The sequence below is a fragment of the Hippoglossus hippoglossus genome, chromosome 13, assembly GCF_009819705.1.
Source record: "Hippoglossus hippoglossus isolate fHipHip1 chromosome 13, fHipHip1.pri, whole genome shotgun sequence".
NCBI classification, from domain to species: Eukaryota; Metazoa; Chordata; class Actinopteri; order Pleuronectiformes; family Pleuronectidae; genus Hippoglossus; species Hippoglossus hippoglossus.
Window position 1 is genome coordinate 5,868,722 of NC_047163.1, and position 18,586 is coordinate 5,887,307.

Below are 18,586 nucleotides of genomic sequence, written 5' to 3' on the forward strand. Positions count from 1 at the left end.
GTTTACAGAGTAAATCTAGACTTAAGCTTCAAACTCAAATTATTCAACAACAAAAAAAACACAGTGCAAACAGATACTGATCTTCAATTAGAAGTTGTGAAAAGAAGAAAAGGTCAGTCAACTTTTCTATAAGCCACAAGTTTGTCCAGTATTTTAAAACCTCTTTTAAAACCTGGGACTTGAAAACAACCTTCCAAAGTGTAAAGTAAATTATGGCTTCAGCCGGCCAGCTGGACAAATGCCACATAAACAAGTAATTGTTTGCATCATGTTGGGGAACAAAAATCAAATTGCTGACAGCCACAAAAATTGGAATGTGTCCTAAGACTTTCTCCATGATTATTTTTTCCTGCAAGCAGAGACTTTTTGAAGTATAACAGTAGATATTGATGACGATTGTGAATTACGTACGAGTGCAGAAGAAACCACGTAACACTTTCTGAAGTTATCGAGGTCTGCTACTCGTCAGCGGTGATGGAACTTCACAAAGCACTGAACTACTGGTTCATCACTTTTTTGTGTCGCCTAGAAACATTTCCGATGTAGTTTTCTTTATTTGCAGCACGTGTCGTGGAATTGAATAAGTTGTTTTCTTAATTCGCAGTGCATGGACCTCTCTCAGCCACCATAGCTAATAGCCAGTTTTGCTAGCTAACATTAGCGTACTGCTAATGCTTTGCAACTTTTGTTGCTATGGTGAACTGTGCAACAACATCTGCCAGTACAACCGGAAACTATGGAAACATTAGCCAGAGGTTGCTTTAATACTACTACTACTACTACTAATAATAATACACTTTATTTGTATAGCATATTTGCTTTACATAAAACATAGATACAAATAAAAACATTTTATTAAAACATTAACACTATAACAAAAATGATATAATAAAAAAATCTAGTTAATTAACCGCCTGTCTGTGGTTGTGGGCTAATTGCTAAATGGTGATAATTGGCTTTTTTAATTGATTAATTAATTCACGAATAAGTAAAACACCTCACATGTACGCGGAGGTTTCCTCGAGTGCGCGCTGTCTCTCTCTGCGCACCGTGCACGAGCAGCGCTGACACCCAAACGGTCCGGTGTAAATCACTGCAATGGCAGAGGAGCAGGGGAGGGAGGAGAGAGGGAGGGAGGGTGGAGGACACCGGCTCCAGCCCTGCCTCCTCTCTGCATGTGAGCACACGGCAGAGCAGCAGAGAACCATCACAGGGGCAACAAAGGGACGCATGGTTCATCCAGAGAGGCATCCAGCGAGTAAATGATTCATTGAGACAAGTTGCACCTGCAGACACACGTTCGATTTCCATCTGTCCTCACCTCAAAGGTAAGAGCCACTGCAGCAAAACAAGAAAATCTACATGTTCTGTAGCGTTTTTCTTTTTTTATTGGAAATCTATTACAATCTGCTTCCAGCCAAGATCCTTGAACAGGTTTATATTGTTTGTGTTGTGCATTATTCACTGCTAAGGCTACACTCATGCATGTGAATAGCTTTGCTGTAAAGGTTGAATTGATACACAACCAGCATGAAATGGGTGTGACATGTTACTTCCCATAACGCATGTACTTGCAGCATTAGCAGCATCAGAGCTTGTATCAGGAGAGTGTGGAGAGCCTGATTGCTCGTAATGTGCACTGCAGTTTAAAATGAAAGAGATTACTCATATAGAGAGCATCCTCTTTTGTATTATTCAGGGTGTGATAGCACTGCACAGTCATGGAGCTGGAGCACTTCGATGAGCGGGACAAGGCTCTGAGGTACACCCGAAGGGGCTCACGAGGGAACGGGCTCCCCAGTCCCACGCACAGCGCCCACTGCAGCCTCTACAGGACCAGGACCCTGCAGGCACTGAGCACGGAGAAGAAGGCCAAGAAGATCCGCTTCTACCGCAACGGGGACCGCTACTTCAAAGGGATTGTTTATGCCATTTCTCAGGAGAGATTCAGGTCCATAGAAGCTCTGCTGGCCGACCTCACAAGGGCTCTGTCCGACAACGTCAACCTGCCCCAAGGGGTGAGGACCATATACACCATCGATGGGATGACGAAGATCACCAGCATGGACCAGCTGGTGGAAGGTGAGCAGTGTTCTGAATGTTGATACGTTTTCCTTCCACATTTAGTTCGAGATCAGGTGGAGTCGAAAACTACAACAAAATCAGAAGCTAATTCTGGTGAGAACAAAATATCCAGTGCTGCACTGTCCTGTGATCATCTCTCATTTGTGTCGTTGCTTTTGTTTGTGAGCAAGTAGAAACTCTACTAATGTTTATTGTTCCTCGGCAGGAGAGAGCTATGTGTGTGCGTCCATAGAGCCCTTTAAGATGCTGGAATACACCAGGAATGTAAACCCCAACTGGTCAGTTGGTGCTCGGACTGCCGGGGTCGTCCGGGACCCTTCCTCCCTGGGTAGCACCAAGGCGGGAAGCCCAGAAACTAGAGAGAACAAAGACTTCATAAAGCCCAAGCTGGTAACCATCGTCCGCAGTGGAGTGAAGCCTCGCAAGGCCATACGGGTCCTTCTAAACAAGAAGACCGCACACTCCTTTGAGCAAGTCATGACCGACATCACAGACGCCGTTAAGATGGAGTCTGGAGTCGTCAAAAGGCTGTTTACTGTTGACGGCAAGATGGTAGGTCCATTCATCCTTCTTCAGGCTGCTTATGAGATCCTCACATCTGTTCACTTGTTTTTCAGAGATCATTCAAAATAGCCTTCAGTTGTATTCCTATAATTTATATTAAAACAAGTCTAGATATTGTAAATCACAAGAAAACATGCAACATGCAACACATTGTGGTGAATATGAAGTACACACCTCGTATTAAGTTTTATAGAAACAGCATAAGGTACATAAAAATATACTGTGCATCAGTTAAAGAAGGAACAGACTTAACTTTAAAAAGTCACAAACTACTCTTTGTATATTTGGATAAATCCGATGATAAAGGTGAGGCTTGGTTGCACATTCGTGGCTGACATTAATCTTACATGCATCTGAGAATTTTGATTATTTTGAGTTTGCAACAAGACAATTTGGAATAGTAATTGTAACATTTCACTTTCACAAAAGATGAAGGGCTGATTCAAACAAACCTTTTCTCTCATGTCTGGAGGATAGGATGTGAAGGCTGATGCATATTACTGTAGCATCACGGTTCTTTATTGACATACTTTACCTTTTTTTTAAATTACATAGATATGGCAACTGTTATTTTGATATATCCATAACCTGCACATTGTATTCACATGATGCATATTTCAAACAAAAGCACTAAGTGCTCTGTACCTGAGCGAATGCCATTATCTGAGGCCCCCGTTCTCCACCACTGGTGCATTAATTGCTCACAAGTGGAGAGGATGCAAGGAAGCTTTTGTTGGACAGAAGTCAAAGGAGATGGGCACAACCTTTGTGTTCATAGTGTAGCTGATGCAGTGCCTACGTTCATTTGGCTGTGGTGAAAGTTATTTGGGATGTAAAACTTTCCTGCTGTCCGTCTTTAACTCAACTACACTTTATATATATTTATAAAGCAAAGACAAAAGAAGGAAACAAACCTGACTTAGTGCACATTAGAGAATAACCCAAGGTGGCCTGTTCAGCTCCTCGTTCACGTCTCTGAGAGTTTCCTCCTTTACCCAATGAGACACTGAGACATCCCAGTAGAGTCAAAGTCAACTGGGAGCATTTGCTAAATGTATTACGAGAAATGGGTTTCTAGGACTCCATCTCATATTCCTACTGGCACATTATTAACTGGATAATATTCACTTAGTGGGTTTGAACCAGATCAACTTTAACAACAGTATTCATTACTCGGTAAAAAAATGTTGGTAAGTGAATTTTTTTCACATCACATTGTACCTATCGCGATTGTTGTGTGTGTGTGTGTGGGGGGGGGGGGTGTCTTTATGGACTGATAAGGATCAACAACAAGCAACCTCACAGAAATAACCAGCTCTCAACTTCAGCTCCAAGCCTCTTCATAAACTCTTATCACCTGCACTCTGTATTATCAAATCTCTTATTTTTTTCTTCTCATGGTTTCTATGGTGACATGGTTTCCCGAGCCGGTTGCTAAGGAACAGCCTCTGCGGCTGAGCGGTGCAGTAGTGATGTCAGGACTGTAGGTGTAGTGTGGTGCTCGGTCTGTCGGCCTTATTACACACGTAGCAGGAAGATGGAGCACATGGCTGAGCTGTAATCTCAGGATCGGAGCCTTTCAGGGAACAGTTGGTGGATTTTTTTCACCGACAAACACATCTGCCTTCACAAATCCTCAGAATTATTATTTAGGAATCATAAAACGGACATGGCATTTCACTGGATCAGAAATAGACGTCCTGTTTGCTGTGTCAGGGACTCGTTTGCTATATCCCATTGTTTGTTCAGTTTAGGGATTTTAATGTCATCTTCTCCTGCTAATGATCTACTGTTAATCTCCGTGCTCTAGTTTTATTCTTTTTGACCTGACTCCAGATGGCCAAATAACTACAGTACCTACTGGCATCGAGGGCCTGTTGGAGTTTAACATTTTCCTAAATGACGTCCTCGTGCATTTGGTCCCGAGACAGAGAAACTGTTGAAATAGATAATTCAAGTAAACAATTGACTGCGAAAAAACGATTAATCCAAATTGAAAGTTTGTTATATACACATGTTCAGTGAGTAAAAATTCAAACTAACCTTTATTAGCTCATCTATTTACTTAAAATAGTACAGCTGATAATTTGCTATTGTTTAAACATTAAGATTTTAAGATGGATGATATTCTCAGGCAGTCACATCCCTCCCGACTTCTCTGTTTTTGACTCATATGATTCTATTAGTGGATTGGCTCAGCGGGGGGGTTCTGCTTTATGGCTGTGAACCATCCATCCTGCTGAGTCATGGTGTTCTGCCACGAGAGTCACTTTTAACTCTTACCAAGTACGTAGGTATTGGCTAAACTTTACTAAAGCTGCTTATGAAGATGAAAAAAAATCAACATTAACCCGCACTAGCACAACCACACGATGGAAAACTGTGAGAAACGGGCGCCCTGCGGAGGAGGCCCTTTGAAAACATGCCAAGGCCTGGTGTGATCCTGCTGGTTTGAATGGGATGGAGCGGAGGGTATTTGCATGACTGAGTAGGTCCGAGGAGACTTAGCCTATGGCATTTAAATCCCCACTGTAATGGATGTGTCTCCGCACTGTAATTGTATTATGCAAACCACTAACATCTCTGCATCATGCGGAGTCAACGGCTCCTGTTGAGATAGATGTCAACAGCCTCCAGAGGACAGGGCCTGGCTCCACATCAGTGCAGGAGAGCAGGAGATGCGTCAGTAAATGTGACGAACGGCCCATTTTGTGCTTCAGAAAGGAGATACAGGGAGGAGGTGGATGAGATTTATGGGACAGAAGCTAGCTTAGGTTTTACAAATCACTTCTTCACGTTGACCTTGACTGGGCCGTTTCTTGGTTTTGCCTGCATGTGCCCGTAATGAGTCTAACCGTGGTTCTCTGCTCGTGTTGCAGACGTCCTGTCGGCACAGTGCTCGTCTCAGACAATCAATTGTTTCACGGACTGATTTTAAATTAACAGTTAATGTGACGTTCACTTAAAAGTAGACATTTGTTTTTTTGCTTTAGGACAAAGATAGTATTCAGAGATGATGGATTATCTTTGGGTACAACTGTAAGGTCTTACTTTGTAAATGCTGTCTAATTTAAGAAATACACTGCTGTTTAAATTATTAACTATTGCTTTTTGGTTTTGAGAGAATCTCATTTTCAAACCCTGCCATTTTTAAACCTCTCGCTGTAACTAAAGGGGAGGAAGAAGGATGAAAGATAAAGTGAGGCTCCCTGGCTTTTCTCTCACCTCCTGCTGTGACTCGGCTTTTAAACACAGCACAGTGACTTGCTCAGTATCTCACTGCTTCCAGTGAAGAGAGGACACGTTCTCTGCCATCCTCAAAATGTGCTTGAGCTAAAGTTGGTACTGCTGAAACTTAACAGAATGTCAGAAGCGAGTACTGTGAGCTACGTTAATAAGAGACACAGTATATAAGGTCTGCATTTAACTCTTAAAGGTCCAGTGTGTTAGATTTAGGTGAAAGGGATCTATTGGTAGAAATTGAATATAAAATAATCCTAATGATGTTTTCACTAGTGTGTTTCATCTAAATTGTACGAATTGTGGTTTTCTTTAACCTAGAATGGAACCTTTATATTTAAATACTTTATATTTACATCTGGATTGGATCCTCTCTATGGAGGCAGCCATGTTTTTTACAGTAGCCCAGACTGGACAAACTAAACACCTTTTGAGTTTTTATGACAACTGAAGGCGACCACAGGTTCTCCTCCTTTGGAAGGGGAGGGTGAGGTGAGGGTAATTCAGCTGCAACATGCACCTTCACCACTAGATTTCACTAAATTCTACACACTGATCCATTAAGTCTTTTTGAACTCTTGGTAGGTTTTATTTTTCTTTAAGATCCATGAATTATTTCCAGGGAAATCAAAACACCCTGTCTCACAATGCTAAAGAAAGAGATACAAAAAAATCCTGGATCTGCCCCTTGATATGGATTCACACCAAATTTAGTGAGTTCTTCCCTGACCCATGTCCCATCCTTCCACCAAGTAGTTTTTGCATAATCTTGTTTAAAAAACAATCAAACCAACAAGCAAACAGACCTCTGTGGCAGAGGTAATAAATAAAGTAACTCAATTCTAAGATGTAATGTTAAGGAATATTTTAAATATGTATTTTAATGTGTGCTTGGGTCGTTTGTGTGTCCGTTCAGATGTCAGCATCATGGATGGTGCTGAATTGTTCTTATTAAGGAAGCTATAACTCATTGGTCTTTACTACTGCAGTTAATGTCACCGTTTTTTACAGCAGAACTAATATTAGTCTTGGATCGTGTCCGTGACGATAAATAAACAGTTTTATAGCGTCTCTTCTTCCTACTGGACACTTGAGTTTGTACATATAAAGTAAATTACAGCAGGAAATTGACCCTTGATTCCAGAAAAGGAATTATTACAACGGTTAAAAAAAAGTAAAGCATGTTTTCTATGGAACTGGAACACGTGAAGATGAATCACGTTTCTGGACGGCACATTGAGTGAGTGGCTGCTATGTTCAGTCTCCAAATGAAGGGGGGGAAGATGCAGCACCCTGGAGAGCTCCAGCTGCTCCACCTCAGGTTGTGTAATCTATTGTCTCCACCATGACGGAGATTGATCAGTTTTCTGTAGCATGCATACCTCCCATTGTGTTTTCTTTGGACTGGATTTCAGGAAACAATGCTTGTACTCGCAGAATTCACAGATAAGAACCTGACGGATCAATATTTACACTGGATGCTGCAGCCGGGACCATAAGGGGGCTGGTGGCTGGTGGCTGTTGGCTGGGGGTTGTTGGCTGGAGGTTGTGGGTGTGGGTGTGGGTGGTTCGGGGGATGGTAGACCTCATGGAACTGCTGTGTCACCGAGCAAGGAGGCAGAAGTAATCAATATGAAGGATCACACTCATGATTTTCTCCAGTTATGCTGTTCCACCTGAGGTTTCACGTTGCCCACAACCTAGTAGAAGAAATATTTTGAATTAATAGAGTGGCTCTAATGAAATCAGTGACCGAAATTTGACTTAAAATACACACAATCCATATTTTGTCGCTCTTAACCTGGACACAGTTTTTAGATAAGTTAGAAGCTATTGTCTATCATCTCGGTTTTCATGATCCTGTCATGGAATAATGTCAGATTGGTCATTTTGGTTCATTTTATTGTATTTCATGTGGCTTAAGTTCTAAGAGAGTGGGGGAGGAGTTACCATGCTGACTTCAACAAAAGGTCTGAGGCCAGATTCGAACACAGTGTCCCACAGACAAGATGCTCTGTTATTCTGTTATTCATCTTGCCCGGACTGATGGTGATATTATTCTGTTGTCTGCAGCTCCGTGCTCCAGATAAGGATCTGATCTTAAAGCAGTCGTGTCCCTCTCATCGTCTCTAACTCAGCTTCCGTCTCGTCTCCTTGGCAACGGCTGTGGGGGTCTCATCCCTCTTGGGATCCCTCTCTCTCTCTCTCGTTTTATCGGAGGGATTGGGGGCAGGGGCTGTCAGAGAAATCATCCATGTTAACCCCCCCCCCCACCTCTGTGCTCGATGTTTATTTTAAGATTTCATATCTGAATGACCTTTAACTGTTTGGATGTTTTTTACTGAATGATTCATCTTCTTTGCTGAGGTAATCCAACATTTCAACCCTTTCAACATTTTAGAGGAAGTTTATTGAAACTGAATATGATATGTTCTAGTTTTAAAGTGTATATTTCTTCTTAGTAATGAGATCTGTACAATAGAGATGAGAACATTAACACATGATATTAGAAATATGGTTGGAGGGCAGTTTATAGACTGTGTTGGTTTTCTTGTCCTCAGCGCTTAAGTCATCACATTAAACTCATGCTGAACTCTGCATGGTTCTTAATGAGACACTCAATAATGTATATAGTATTTCTGCTGTTGGTCTTTGTCTTTGTTCAGATTTCAGTTTTCCAAACCGTGATTACATCATAAAAACTCAATCGTGAGGTATTAGGCAACAATCCTGGATTATTTACTCAATAGCAACATCTAGCATTTCAAAATGGCCTTAAAATAAACATCCTCCTATAATTTATAATCAGTAACATCAAGCTTAGAAGCCAATTTCACATAAAACACATGTCCACTTAATGAATAATAGTTTTAAATCACATGTTTGTTGACAGACGTTTTGCTGAGTTAACCTCTCGGCTCAGGAAATGAAGAAGTCTCCATCCTCTGGCACTCAGCTGTAGTTAAGCATATCAATACGCCTTTTGAGAGGAAGGTCAGGACACCATCAGCTTCTTCATTTATTTATGACATCCACTGAGATGGGCTCCTGTTATAATGAGAGCAGCGGATGTTGTCGTCCTGTTTGTCTTTGTAGAAAAGCTTCAAAGAAAATCATTTATTATCATTTCTCAGTTATTATCAAGACAGAAAAAATGTGTTGACCGGCAAATTAGTGTTTTGGATTAAGGTCAAATTTAATCTCTGACCAGGAAACACGATTTTAATACTTCATGTTCCATCAGATTTGGGCTAAAAGATCTAGTTTATTTATTTATGTTTGTGTGTCTTGATGTGATTGGTAATAAAAACCTCTTCCTGGACTATAGAGGACAATTAACGTAATCTCTCACTGGGGACGAAGACACTCAAATGACCAGCGAGGACATTGTCACTGTGACTGTACTGAATTTAATCCAGGTTTAAAAGGAGCTCATCTTTTTTTAGTAGTTACCCTAGAGACACGTTTACTTTCAGCCGGGCTGAAGAGATGTTAATGCCATTATTCACGTGCTGCTCACACAATTCATTTCCCCTTTGTACTCTGGCAATTATGAACATGCAGTTTCAGAGTGTCTGCTCAACTCCATTATTATTTAATCCAGTGGTATTTTCTTTCATGATTCTCTCTTGTACACTGATATGGCCTGAAGGATTATGATCAGAAGTAATAAGTACATTTGTATAATTTCTATATCTGAGATTTCCCCAACTTCTGTTACATTTCAAAATAAAACAGTTCCTAGATTTAAAAAAAGACAACTGACATCTGAATGTTCCCCAGGTTACCTGTCTTCAGGACTTCTTCGGGGAAGATGATATATTCTTTGCTTGTGGCCCCGAGAAGTTCCGTTACCAGGATGACTTCAACCTGGATGAAGGTGGTGAGTGGACTTTCATTTATACGAGGCGTGAATCACTCAGTGGGGAGGACGTGGCTCTAAAGCTCCCAGGATTCTTTGGTCTGTCTGTGTTGTTGGCTGCTGGGGCGACACATGACATTGCTTTTATTTATTAAACTCAAGTAAACACTGAATAATCCCAACGTGAAACAACGTGAAATATTTGTGCTTGTGTGTAGCATATGTGTGTAGTGAGGATTCGGACTATAACAAGACTGGAAAACAGATTTACTTCATATTAAACCAAGGTCCTAGCTGACCTAGTTTAAGCTTGTTGTTTAGTGTGTGTGTGTGTGTGTGTGTGTGTGTGTGTGTGTGTGTGTGTGTGTGTGTGTGTGTGTGTGTGTGTGTGTGTGTGTGTGTGTGTGTGTGTGTGTGTGTGTGTTTTAATATATGTGCTCTCCAGGACAAAGCAGGTGTCATCACTCACAGTTTGTGGCTCTGTGGGTTTAGACTAATGTACCAGAGAGAAAATAGTCCCCTATTAATGATGTTGTATTTACTGAAACAAACCCAGAACCTCAAACTGTCACAGACTCAAAACGACTGCTTGATATATAGATAGATAGAAAGAAAGAAAGAAAGAAAGAAAGAGGCCAAGCATAGCCATCCTTCTTTACCTTTTTTCATGTATCTTACTCTTTCTTTCTGTTACAGAATGCAGGGTTGCAAAGTCTATATCATACGGGCGGCTCCCCTCCATTACGGGTCGCATTTCCCCAAAAAGTGGGGGGTGGTCCCGCAGGAGCAAGTCTCCTTCATCCACTGGTTCAGGTAGGTGCTGTTTTCTCACTTCCTGGTCTGTTTGAGGGTTAAGACCTGGTTTTAGGTCTGAGGGTCAGAATCGGGTTAGAGAACTGGTTGGTGGAAAACATTGACCTGTGATTGTTTTGTGATTGTTTTGGTTAGAGGCTGAGAAATGCATTATGTCCTCAGAGAGATAGAAAAACACAGATGTGCGACGACACAGAGAATATAGTTCTGTCCTTAAGCTTCAGTATTTCTTTAGATGTTTACATATGCACGGTATATATCGATGTACATCTTCATGATGCTGATTTCTGTTTAACTGATAGCGAACGGCACTGGAGGAAGTCAGTTCTCCACTCCTCGATCTGGGAAGTCTCCCAGTCCCTCTCCGACCAGTCCAGCCAGCCTCCGAAGACGACAGGTAATAAACATCGATGTTCCTATAAATAAGTTTAACTTCTCAAAGATTGATTTTTATAAACCTTATTGTACCAAATAGGCCGCGTCAAGGACTTAAATAATTATCTTCCTCCATTAATAATGTTTAAAACTATTATAGTGACATGGAATTACTGTAAATGAAAATGTTGTTAATTGAGTGAATAAATAAAATAAACATCAGACTAATTCCTAGCAAAATATGTGAGTATTATAAAAAGTGGTATTTATATAACTGCAAGATCTTAAAAAGGTGAAAATATACAGACGTAAATATCTTATATTTACAACAACTTTGTTCACAAGCTGTTTTTGTATTATGAAATTACAGTAGCCTACGTTTTGAATGAGCAGCACATTTTCACTGCGGTTATCTAAGATCTGGAAGGACGAGCACATTTTGTTTCTGCGTCACACAGTGAACTGGGAGCGAAATCCAATTATCAGTGCCACCATCGTTAATTAATCATAAGGCTGGCTGGGGCTGGTAAAGTGGCGGAGGGCTTTTATGTCTCTCCCTCTTCGAACCACACGACTTTATGCCAGTGAAAAGCTCAGTGTAAGGTTTCACCACACTTTTTACTATCTGATCTCAATGTGCGTCCTCGAGGCTGGAACAGTGGAACAAACAGGCTCGATGTAAGACGTCTCTGAAGCACGTCTCACTCTGTGTCTCCTTCCAGGGATCTCAACACAGTGGCTCCTCGCTCTCTTTAGCTTCCACTAAGGTTTGCAGCTCGATGGATGAAGGAGATGGTCTCGGCAGTGAAGGTGAAGATATCGCATGACACGTGAATATTCTGGGAAAAGACACGTTTAGGCTTTTATTCAAAGTTCACCTATGAATCCTCTTCTATTTTGACCCCCCAGCTGAGCCTCTGGAGGACTACTCTTCAGTCCCAGCCTCCATTACAGAGAGGTACAAAGTGGGCAGGACTTTAGGGGACGGAAACTTCGCTGTGGTGCGGGAGTGTGTGGAGAAATCCACCGGGAGAGAGTTCGCCCTGAAGATCATCAGCAAAGATAAATGCAGGGGAAAGGTGGGTCGGCCTCCACACAGTTATATCACCACCGAGTTGGGTTTAAATTACTGTTCACTTCACTTCTCTTCTCTTCTCCTCATATGATATTGATGGAGTTCAGTTTTGGATTTCTTGAATTTCCTCCTTGGTCAGTAGATGGTGCCATTTCCTCTGAAACTAAAATCTTATTTCCAGATTAACGAGTATCAAAATAATTCAAAAATCCCAAAATGTTTCTGAAAATGTTTTTTCTTTCACCTCTGCTCTGAAATAACTGAATGTTATATTATATTCATGTATATATTTTCACTGTCAAGTGTTTCTAGACTTATTACAATTCCTTTATTACCCAGGAGCACATGATCCAGAGCGAGGTGTCGATCCTTCGACGTGTGAAACATCCCAACATCGTGCTTTTAATTGAAGAAATGGACACACAGGGCGAACTTTATCTGGTCATGGAGCTGGTTAAGGTACGACACAGTTCTGTCCTTATTCTTGTTTTTTTACTAGTTGTCTGTTTTGTGACATCATTTAATATTTGTCTGTAAAAACAGATTTCTCCTGATCCTTGTTGATACATAGACTTAACGTTGATTTCCCCTGAACCCACATCCTCTCTCTCTCTCTCTCTCTGCAGGGGGGCGATCTGTTTGATGCCATCACCTCCTCTAACAAATACACGGAGCGAGATGCCAGCTGCATGTTGTTCAACCTGGCCAGTGCCATCAAGTACCTGCACGGTCTCAACATCGTCCACAGAGACATAAAACCTGAAAACCTGTTGGTGAGCACGACTCCACAGACCCATTGTTCTCCAAAGCTCAAATGTACAAGCTTCCACTTCCACAAATGAAATTATGAAAATGAGGACATGAAATTACTGCACACAACTCCACAAGGTCTTTACTTCATGTCACTGTGGTCATTTGGAGCCTAAATCTGACATATTACTGCTCTGTTAACTCAATGAGACTCCAATTAAAGACCAAGTGTTTCTGAAATCAATGAAAACGGTTCCTACTTCAGACCAGATGTTAACCTCAAAGAGAACTCGGTCACAACTGCAGTTTTTAGTTGTACTGTCGCTATTTGTTATGATGACTTCAGTGTTTGCAGTTGTGTTCTTACCACAGATGGATTTGAATGTTCTTGCTGGTCTGTCTTCACGCAGTTTAATTTGATTTTTATTGTCCCATCAAGCTCATTAACAGAACTTTTACCCACATTGAGGGAATGTTTCTCGCCTCCCCTTATTGTGTGTGTGTCGCTCAGGTTTACGAGCACGTCGATGGCAGTAAATCTCTGAAGCTCGGGGACTTCGGTTTGGCCACCATTGTGAACGGGCCCCTCTACACTGTGTGTGGCACCCCCACCTACGTAGCTCCAGAGATAGTGGCTGAGACGGGGTGAGTCAGAGCAGTTGTGTCATCTCAGACACGATCATTCTTGTGAACTGTTGTGTCCTCGCAGATTTTGTTTTGTCTCTGATAGCTGATATTTTCCTCTTCAATTAAAGATATGGCCTCAAGATCGACATCTGGGCCGCTGGGGTCATCACGTACATTCTGCTGTGTGGATTTCCTCCTTTCCGTGGGTACGTATGCGCTCCTACATCAGGAGAAGGTTGAGGTTTTAACCACAGTGGAAGAAGAAGCAGAATGGCAACTCAGAGGGTCCATTCCTCCACCCAGGCCCAACAGCTCCATTATGAAACCACATTTAAGTCACTTGACCCAGATTTAGATTTGGATCTGCACCAAATTACACACACTCATAAATATCAGTCCTCTAAATATTCATCAAGTTACATTAATTATTCCCTTGAAAAAACGATTTTTCGAACCTGTGCCTGAATTCAATGTTTTGTTTTTTGACTCATGTCCCATTCCTCCACCGAGTTTAGTAGAAATGTGTTCAGTGGCTTTAGCGTAATCCTGCTGACAAACAGACAGATGTGAAAACGTAACCTAGAGGTAAAAAAAGCCATTATACACCTATGATACATGTGTTGTTTGTGTTTCTCCAGCGGTGATAAAGATCAGGAGGATCTGTTTGAACACATTCTGAGTGGACAGCTGGATTTCCCTTCAGCGTACTGGGACAATGTTTCTGACCCGGCCAAGGTTTGTTGTTCTCTCCCCATGTGCCACCCTCAGTGTGAAACATCAGAATCTGTCTCACGTTGTCAAACCAGTAAACTAACGTGCGTCTCTGTAGACTCTGATCAACGGGATGCTGCAGGTGGAGGCAGAGCTGAGATACACAGCGGCGCAGGTGCTCGAACACCCCTGGGTCAATGTAAGTTCAGCAGAATGGAGTCAGTCCTCTCAGGAGAATCACCCGTTCACATTCAAATAGTTTTTATTTCAATTTATTTATATGCTGCTTCTGCTTAGTTTTTAGATTCTGGGTCATTTCTGCTTCTCTACACCTGAGTACTTAGTTTCCTTCCCTCTCGTGCACCTCATGTTTCTGGAATGACAATCATTCCTCTTGAATCTTGAATCTTGAATCTTGAAGTGCAGTTTAGAAACAACATGTGAAGCGTAACGCAGGCGGTGGAGTCGCTGAAGTTTGCTCTTTTCTTTGTGTTTCTCGAGGACGAGGGTGCGTCAGAGAATGATCATCAGCTGCTGGTGGCTGGAAAGATCAAGAAGCACTTCAACACTGGACCGAAGCTCCACAGCACCACAGCAGGAGTGTCAGTCATCACAGTGAGTTCTGCTCTGCACTGGTCCACCAGTAAATTACACTTTTTGTTTTGTGAATCTGCCTGAGGGTCGATGCTTGGCACGTCATTCAAAACTGAAAATATCTTTAGTTTTGAATTGTGTTGCAGTTGCTTTAACTCCTGAACTTCTTCTATTCTTTGGTTTTCATTTAAATTCTTTATTGGAGGTTGAAGGCAGCATCGTCTGCTTGCAAACCGATTCCCCATCTTTTTGTCTCATTTATAAAACTGCCAACTTCTCTGCTTTGTTCTGTTTACACATCCATTCATCCAACTGCTTCCTGCTGCTGTGTCTTCCAGTGTGTGTGTGTGTGTGTGTGTGTGTGTGTGTGTGTGTGTGTGTGTGTGTGTGTGTGTGTGTGTGCTCTCATCCTCCTTTAGATTGACTGTCAGCACTGTTGTGAGGAGACTTTCAGAAATAATACAGTTGGTCTGAAATGACGAGGTTTCAGTCGATGTGGTTTCTTGACTAGTTTCAAAGCTGAGCTGCATTTGTAAAATCGGTAGAAAGATAATTAACTTTTTTCTGAAGTCCGACATTATTTTCGTCATCAGTGAGGTCGGGGGAATTCTCATTTCTAATCTTTTTACCGACTTTGCAGATGGACTCAGTTTTCTGGAGCCAAATTGAAAATGTTTCTGACACTTTACAGAATTCATTTCTCTTCTAGTTTTCTGTGTAAAGTGTAAAGTTGTGTAGATCCGGTCACTGACTCTTTGAGTTACACTCGTCTCTCTCTGCTCAGCTGGACCAGGACTTTCCTATCCAGCGCTCAGGGTCTTTGGACCAGCATCCAGGATTGTCCTGGATCAGGTATGAAGCAGCATAGAGCTAATAGGCTTCCATCGCAGAGTGCTGGCAGTCCCCATCTCCCACCCCCACCCCCCCACAGGGGTTGACTCATGGCCCCTCGCTGGAGACCTTTTCATGCCTCGGCCTAATTTACTTCATCAGATTTGATCACATTCGTTCATCTCACTCGTGTTGTGGCTGTTTCCTCTCGCTTGACCTTGCAGTTCACCTCCTTTTAGTTTGTCTAGTTTTCTACTTATTTTCTTTGCCTTTTGTTGCTTTTCCTGGTTTTGTTGAACGCTGCAGTGTCAATAGATGAAGTTAAACTTTGTCACAAGAAGTTGTGAGGCCAATGCAGTTGATCAGATTTAACCTATAAACAGTCGGTGCCGCTCCTCATCTCCTGTTTTCCTGCGGAGAACCTAACAGTTGCCGCTGTGTCGCCCTCCCTCAGACCACGCCACTTGATAAGGAGAAGCAAGTTTTCAGACGAAGACGCCACCAGGATGTGAAGTCTGCTCCCAACTTCCCACACAGCTCCGGTGCCTCCCGCGGCCTCTCCCCCACCGACCTCACCTCAGAGTCTGAAGACTTATCCCCGTGCTCTGCCGGCACCGTCCGTTCCCCCGTCTCTCCGTTCTGAGGCCACGGCACCGTCCAGCCCTCCGTGGAGAGGTTGGAGCCACGGGGACGACCCATCACTGGGTTCAGTCTGCTGACTGACAACAACTGCACATTTATCTGTAACTATTTTATTTCTTTCCTGCCATAGTTACTTTAATTTTAATCACCAATACATCGATCAGATTGAGGAGCAGTTCACCTCTGGGTCAAAGAATAAGAGCATGCAACAATATTCAGTAGATTTCTCCTTTCACCTTATTTCAACACAGCAAGCACTGGTTCATAGTAGTAATATAGAGCCCTCTACTGGTTTGTATTGTGTACTACAGGAATGACAGCCTGCTTCATGAAGCACTTTTTAATAGAAGTTGTTAACAAACAAAGACAAAATTGAAACCATTGCCTCTAAATATTCATGTTTGACTTCAACACAAATGCTCATGTGACTAGAATGACACTCAGAGCTCATATCTCCGCCCGGGCCCAACAACAAGCTGCACAGAATGTCACACATCAACATGCTTGATTTATTCCGTGAAAAAAGGTCAACAAAACAATCAGACCCACAATGTTACAGAAAGTGGAAGAAATGAAAATCCTTGTTCAGATCCATGCCCCAAACTTAACGTGTTGTGTCTTGGCCCAGGTCTCGTCCTCCTCCCTGTTCCTGCCACTAAGTCTGGTGTAAATCCGCTCTGGAGTTTTTTTGCACAATCTAGCTGAGGAACACACAAACGTTACAAGGGCCAAAAAAAAAAACCTCTCAACACAACAGTCCCCGTTCTGCTGCACTGTTTAACATCCAGATTACTTCGCTGTGGCACTTTAGGTTCTGGTGCACAAACCGTAGAACAGTCGACAGGAACTTGAGAAGACTTGCTGCTGCACCGTAGGAGAAATACTGTGTGGCCACTCAGTAGCTTCTCCTCTTGGAGATTTGAGGGCACTAATGTTTGAGTGTTGATTGGTGCCGTGTGCTTGAGGAGGGTCATTTCAAGTGGTTTTGTTACATGTCTGTGTGAGTGTGGTGTAGTTGGTTGTACGTGCATGTGTAAAAACTTGCCTTGGCACAAGTGGATTTAAGTGCAATTAGGTTTGCCGCCCGATGAGCACATTATGAAACATGTTTTTTTGAGATATATAAAGAAAAAAAGGAATCTGTCCAACTGACACAGTTCTCTCTCAATGGTGCAACACTGATTTTCATTCCACACAATGGAATAAGAAGTGAAACTGCAGTGCTTCCAGGAATATCCATTATTTTACTACTTTTATTCTGAATGTCCTGTTCGTCCTCCGACCGCGTCACGTGTCGCTTCATCCAAATAACCATAGATGTGAACGTCCTTTCATCCGAGACTGTAACCTGCATGTTTGCTAATACGCATCCTAAGATAAGTTGTCCTGGTCTTTTACTCTTCGATATACGCCTGTCAAGATATGAAACCACTCCTGTTGCCATTGTACATGCTGTCTCCATGAATGCAGTCCAGTTGAGACGGAGCACAACTGAGTTAAGACGTATATATATATAAATGTATTTTAACAGAAATGTAAAACCCACGCCACTTGCTGTTTAAAGGGCTTTTAAAGTTTTTTTTTGCCAAAAAGCACAGAGAGCAAGTCGTCGTAGTGAGTCGTCGGGAATGTGTTTGTTTTCAAAGATGCTGTCTGTTGTTTTTTCGTCATCTCCTAAAAAAAAAACATGTAATGTTTGTGAAAAAATGGTTCTCGAAGAAAAAAGCTGGGAATGTCGGTGTTAACGTGGAAGCGGATGGAGAATGTGAATGCTGTATTATATTCATCCATATTCCATTAATGTCAGAATGTTATTAAACTTAAATGAGTAAAAAAAAACTGCAATTCACTTATTTTCAATTCATAAGGGGGAAAATTACAAAGTTCAGACAAAGACATAAATTAAAGAATGCGAGTCAGTGGAGCAGCCTGCAGTAACCAGGCCACACAGCAGATGGCAGTATAATCAAACAATGAGCATGTCTTCAGTTCCACTTTGTATATCATTAATTTACTGACCTATAGTTATACATCCTTTATTATGGAGATTAAATGAACACATGCATCCTTAAGAGGACGTGAACTCAACAAATAAAACTCCTGAGACTCGTGTGTTTATTCATTTGTATTAAAAAACACAACAAATGACAGCAGTTCAATTTAGTTCTTCACTTTGATTTATCACATAAGCGGAAACTATTTGGTAAAACAAATCTTAATGTATCTTAAAATCTTAAATAAAATAAAAATACACTTCTCGATGCCAACGAATTGTCAAACAGATAAATTCACAGTAATGAAAAGCAAAGTAAACCCGATGGCTCCAGCGGCTGTTAGCATGCACGACCTCAGCTCTGGGTCCGGCGTTTGTCTCGTAGCACCAACAGACAATAAGAATGCAAACTCAAAATCATTTG

General features: G+C 41.8%; 1 protein-coding gene across 2 annotated transcripts; it reads left to right on the forward strand.

Annotated features, from left to right (window-relative positions):
- Positions 1-1,108: 1,108 nt before the first annotated feature.
- LOC117773349 (serine/threonine-protein kinase DCLK1-like) lies at positions 1,109-17,998 on the forward strand. 2 transcript variants are annotated; one of them, XM_034605182.1, is made up of 17 exons: positions 1,109-1,328; positions 1,700-2,082; positions 2,291-2,637; positions 9,673-9,772; positions 10,448-10,564; positions 10,867-10,961; positions 11,662-11,749; positions 11,849-12,018; positions 12,354-12,473; positions 12,641-12,787; positions 13,276-13,409; positions 13,520-13,597; positions 14,030-14,126; positions 14,221-14,301; positions 14,604-14,717; positions 15,481-15,548; positions 15,982-16,039. In XM_034605182.1, exons 2-17 carry the CDS (start codon positions 1,722-1,724, stop codon positions 16,037-16,039), a joined length of 2,175 nt encoding a protein of 724 aa, XP_034461073.1. In that variant the 5' UTR covers positions 1,109-1,328; positions 1,700-1,721. The 2 variants fall into 2 exon arrangements, with proteins under 2 accessions (XP_034461073.1, XP_034461072.1); XM_034605181.1 differs by lacking the exon at positions 15,481-15,548 and having other exon boundaries at positions 1,110-1,328; positions 15,982-17,998.
- The last annotated feature ends 588 nt before the right edge of the window (positions 17,999-18,586 follow it).

Coding starts and splice junctions, on each gene's coding strand:
- LOC117773349 (XM_034605181.1), top strand. CDS start 1,722: ATGGAGCTGGAGCACTTCGATGAGCGGGACAAGGCTCTGAGGTACACC. Junction 2,083..2,290: donor CATGGACCAGCTGGTGGAAG/GTGAGCAGTGTT, acceptor GTTCCTCGGCAG/GAGAGAGCTATGTGTGTGCG. Junction 9,773..10,447: donor CTTCAACCTGGATGAAGGTG/GTGAGTGGACTT, acceptor TTTCTGTTACAG/AATGCAGGGTTGCAAAGTCT.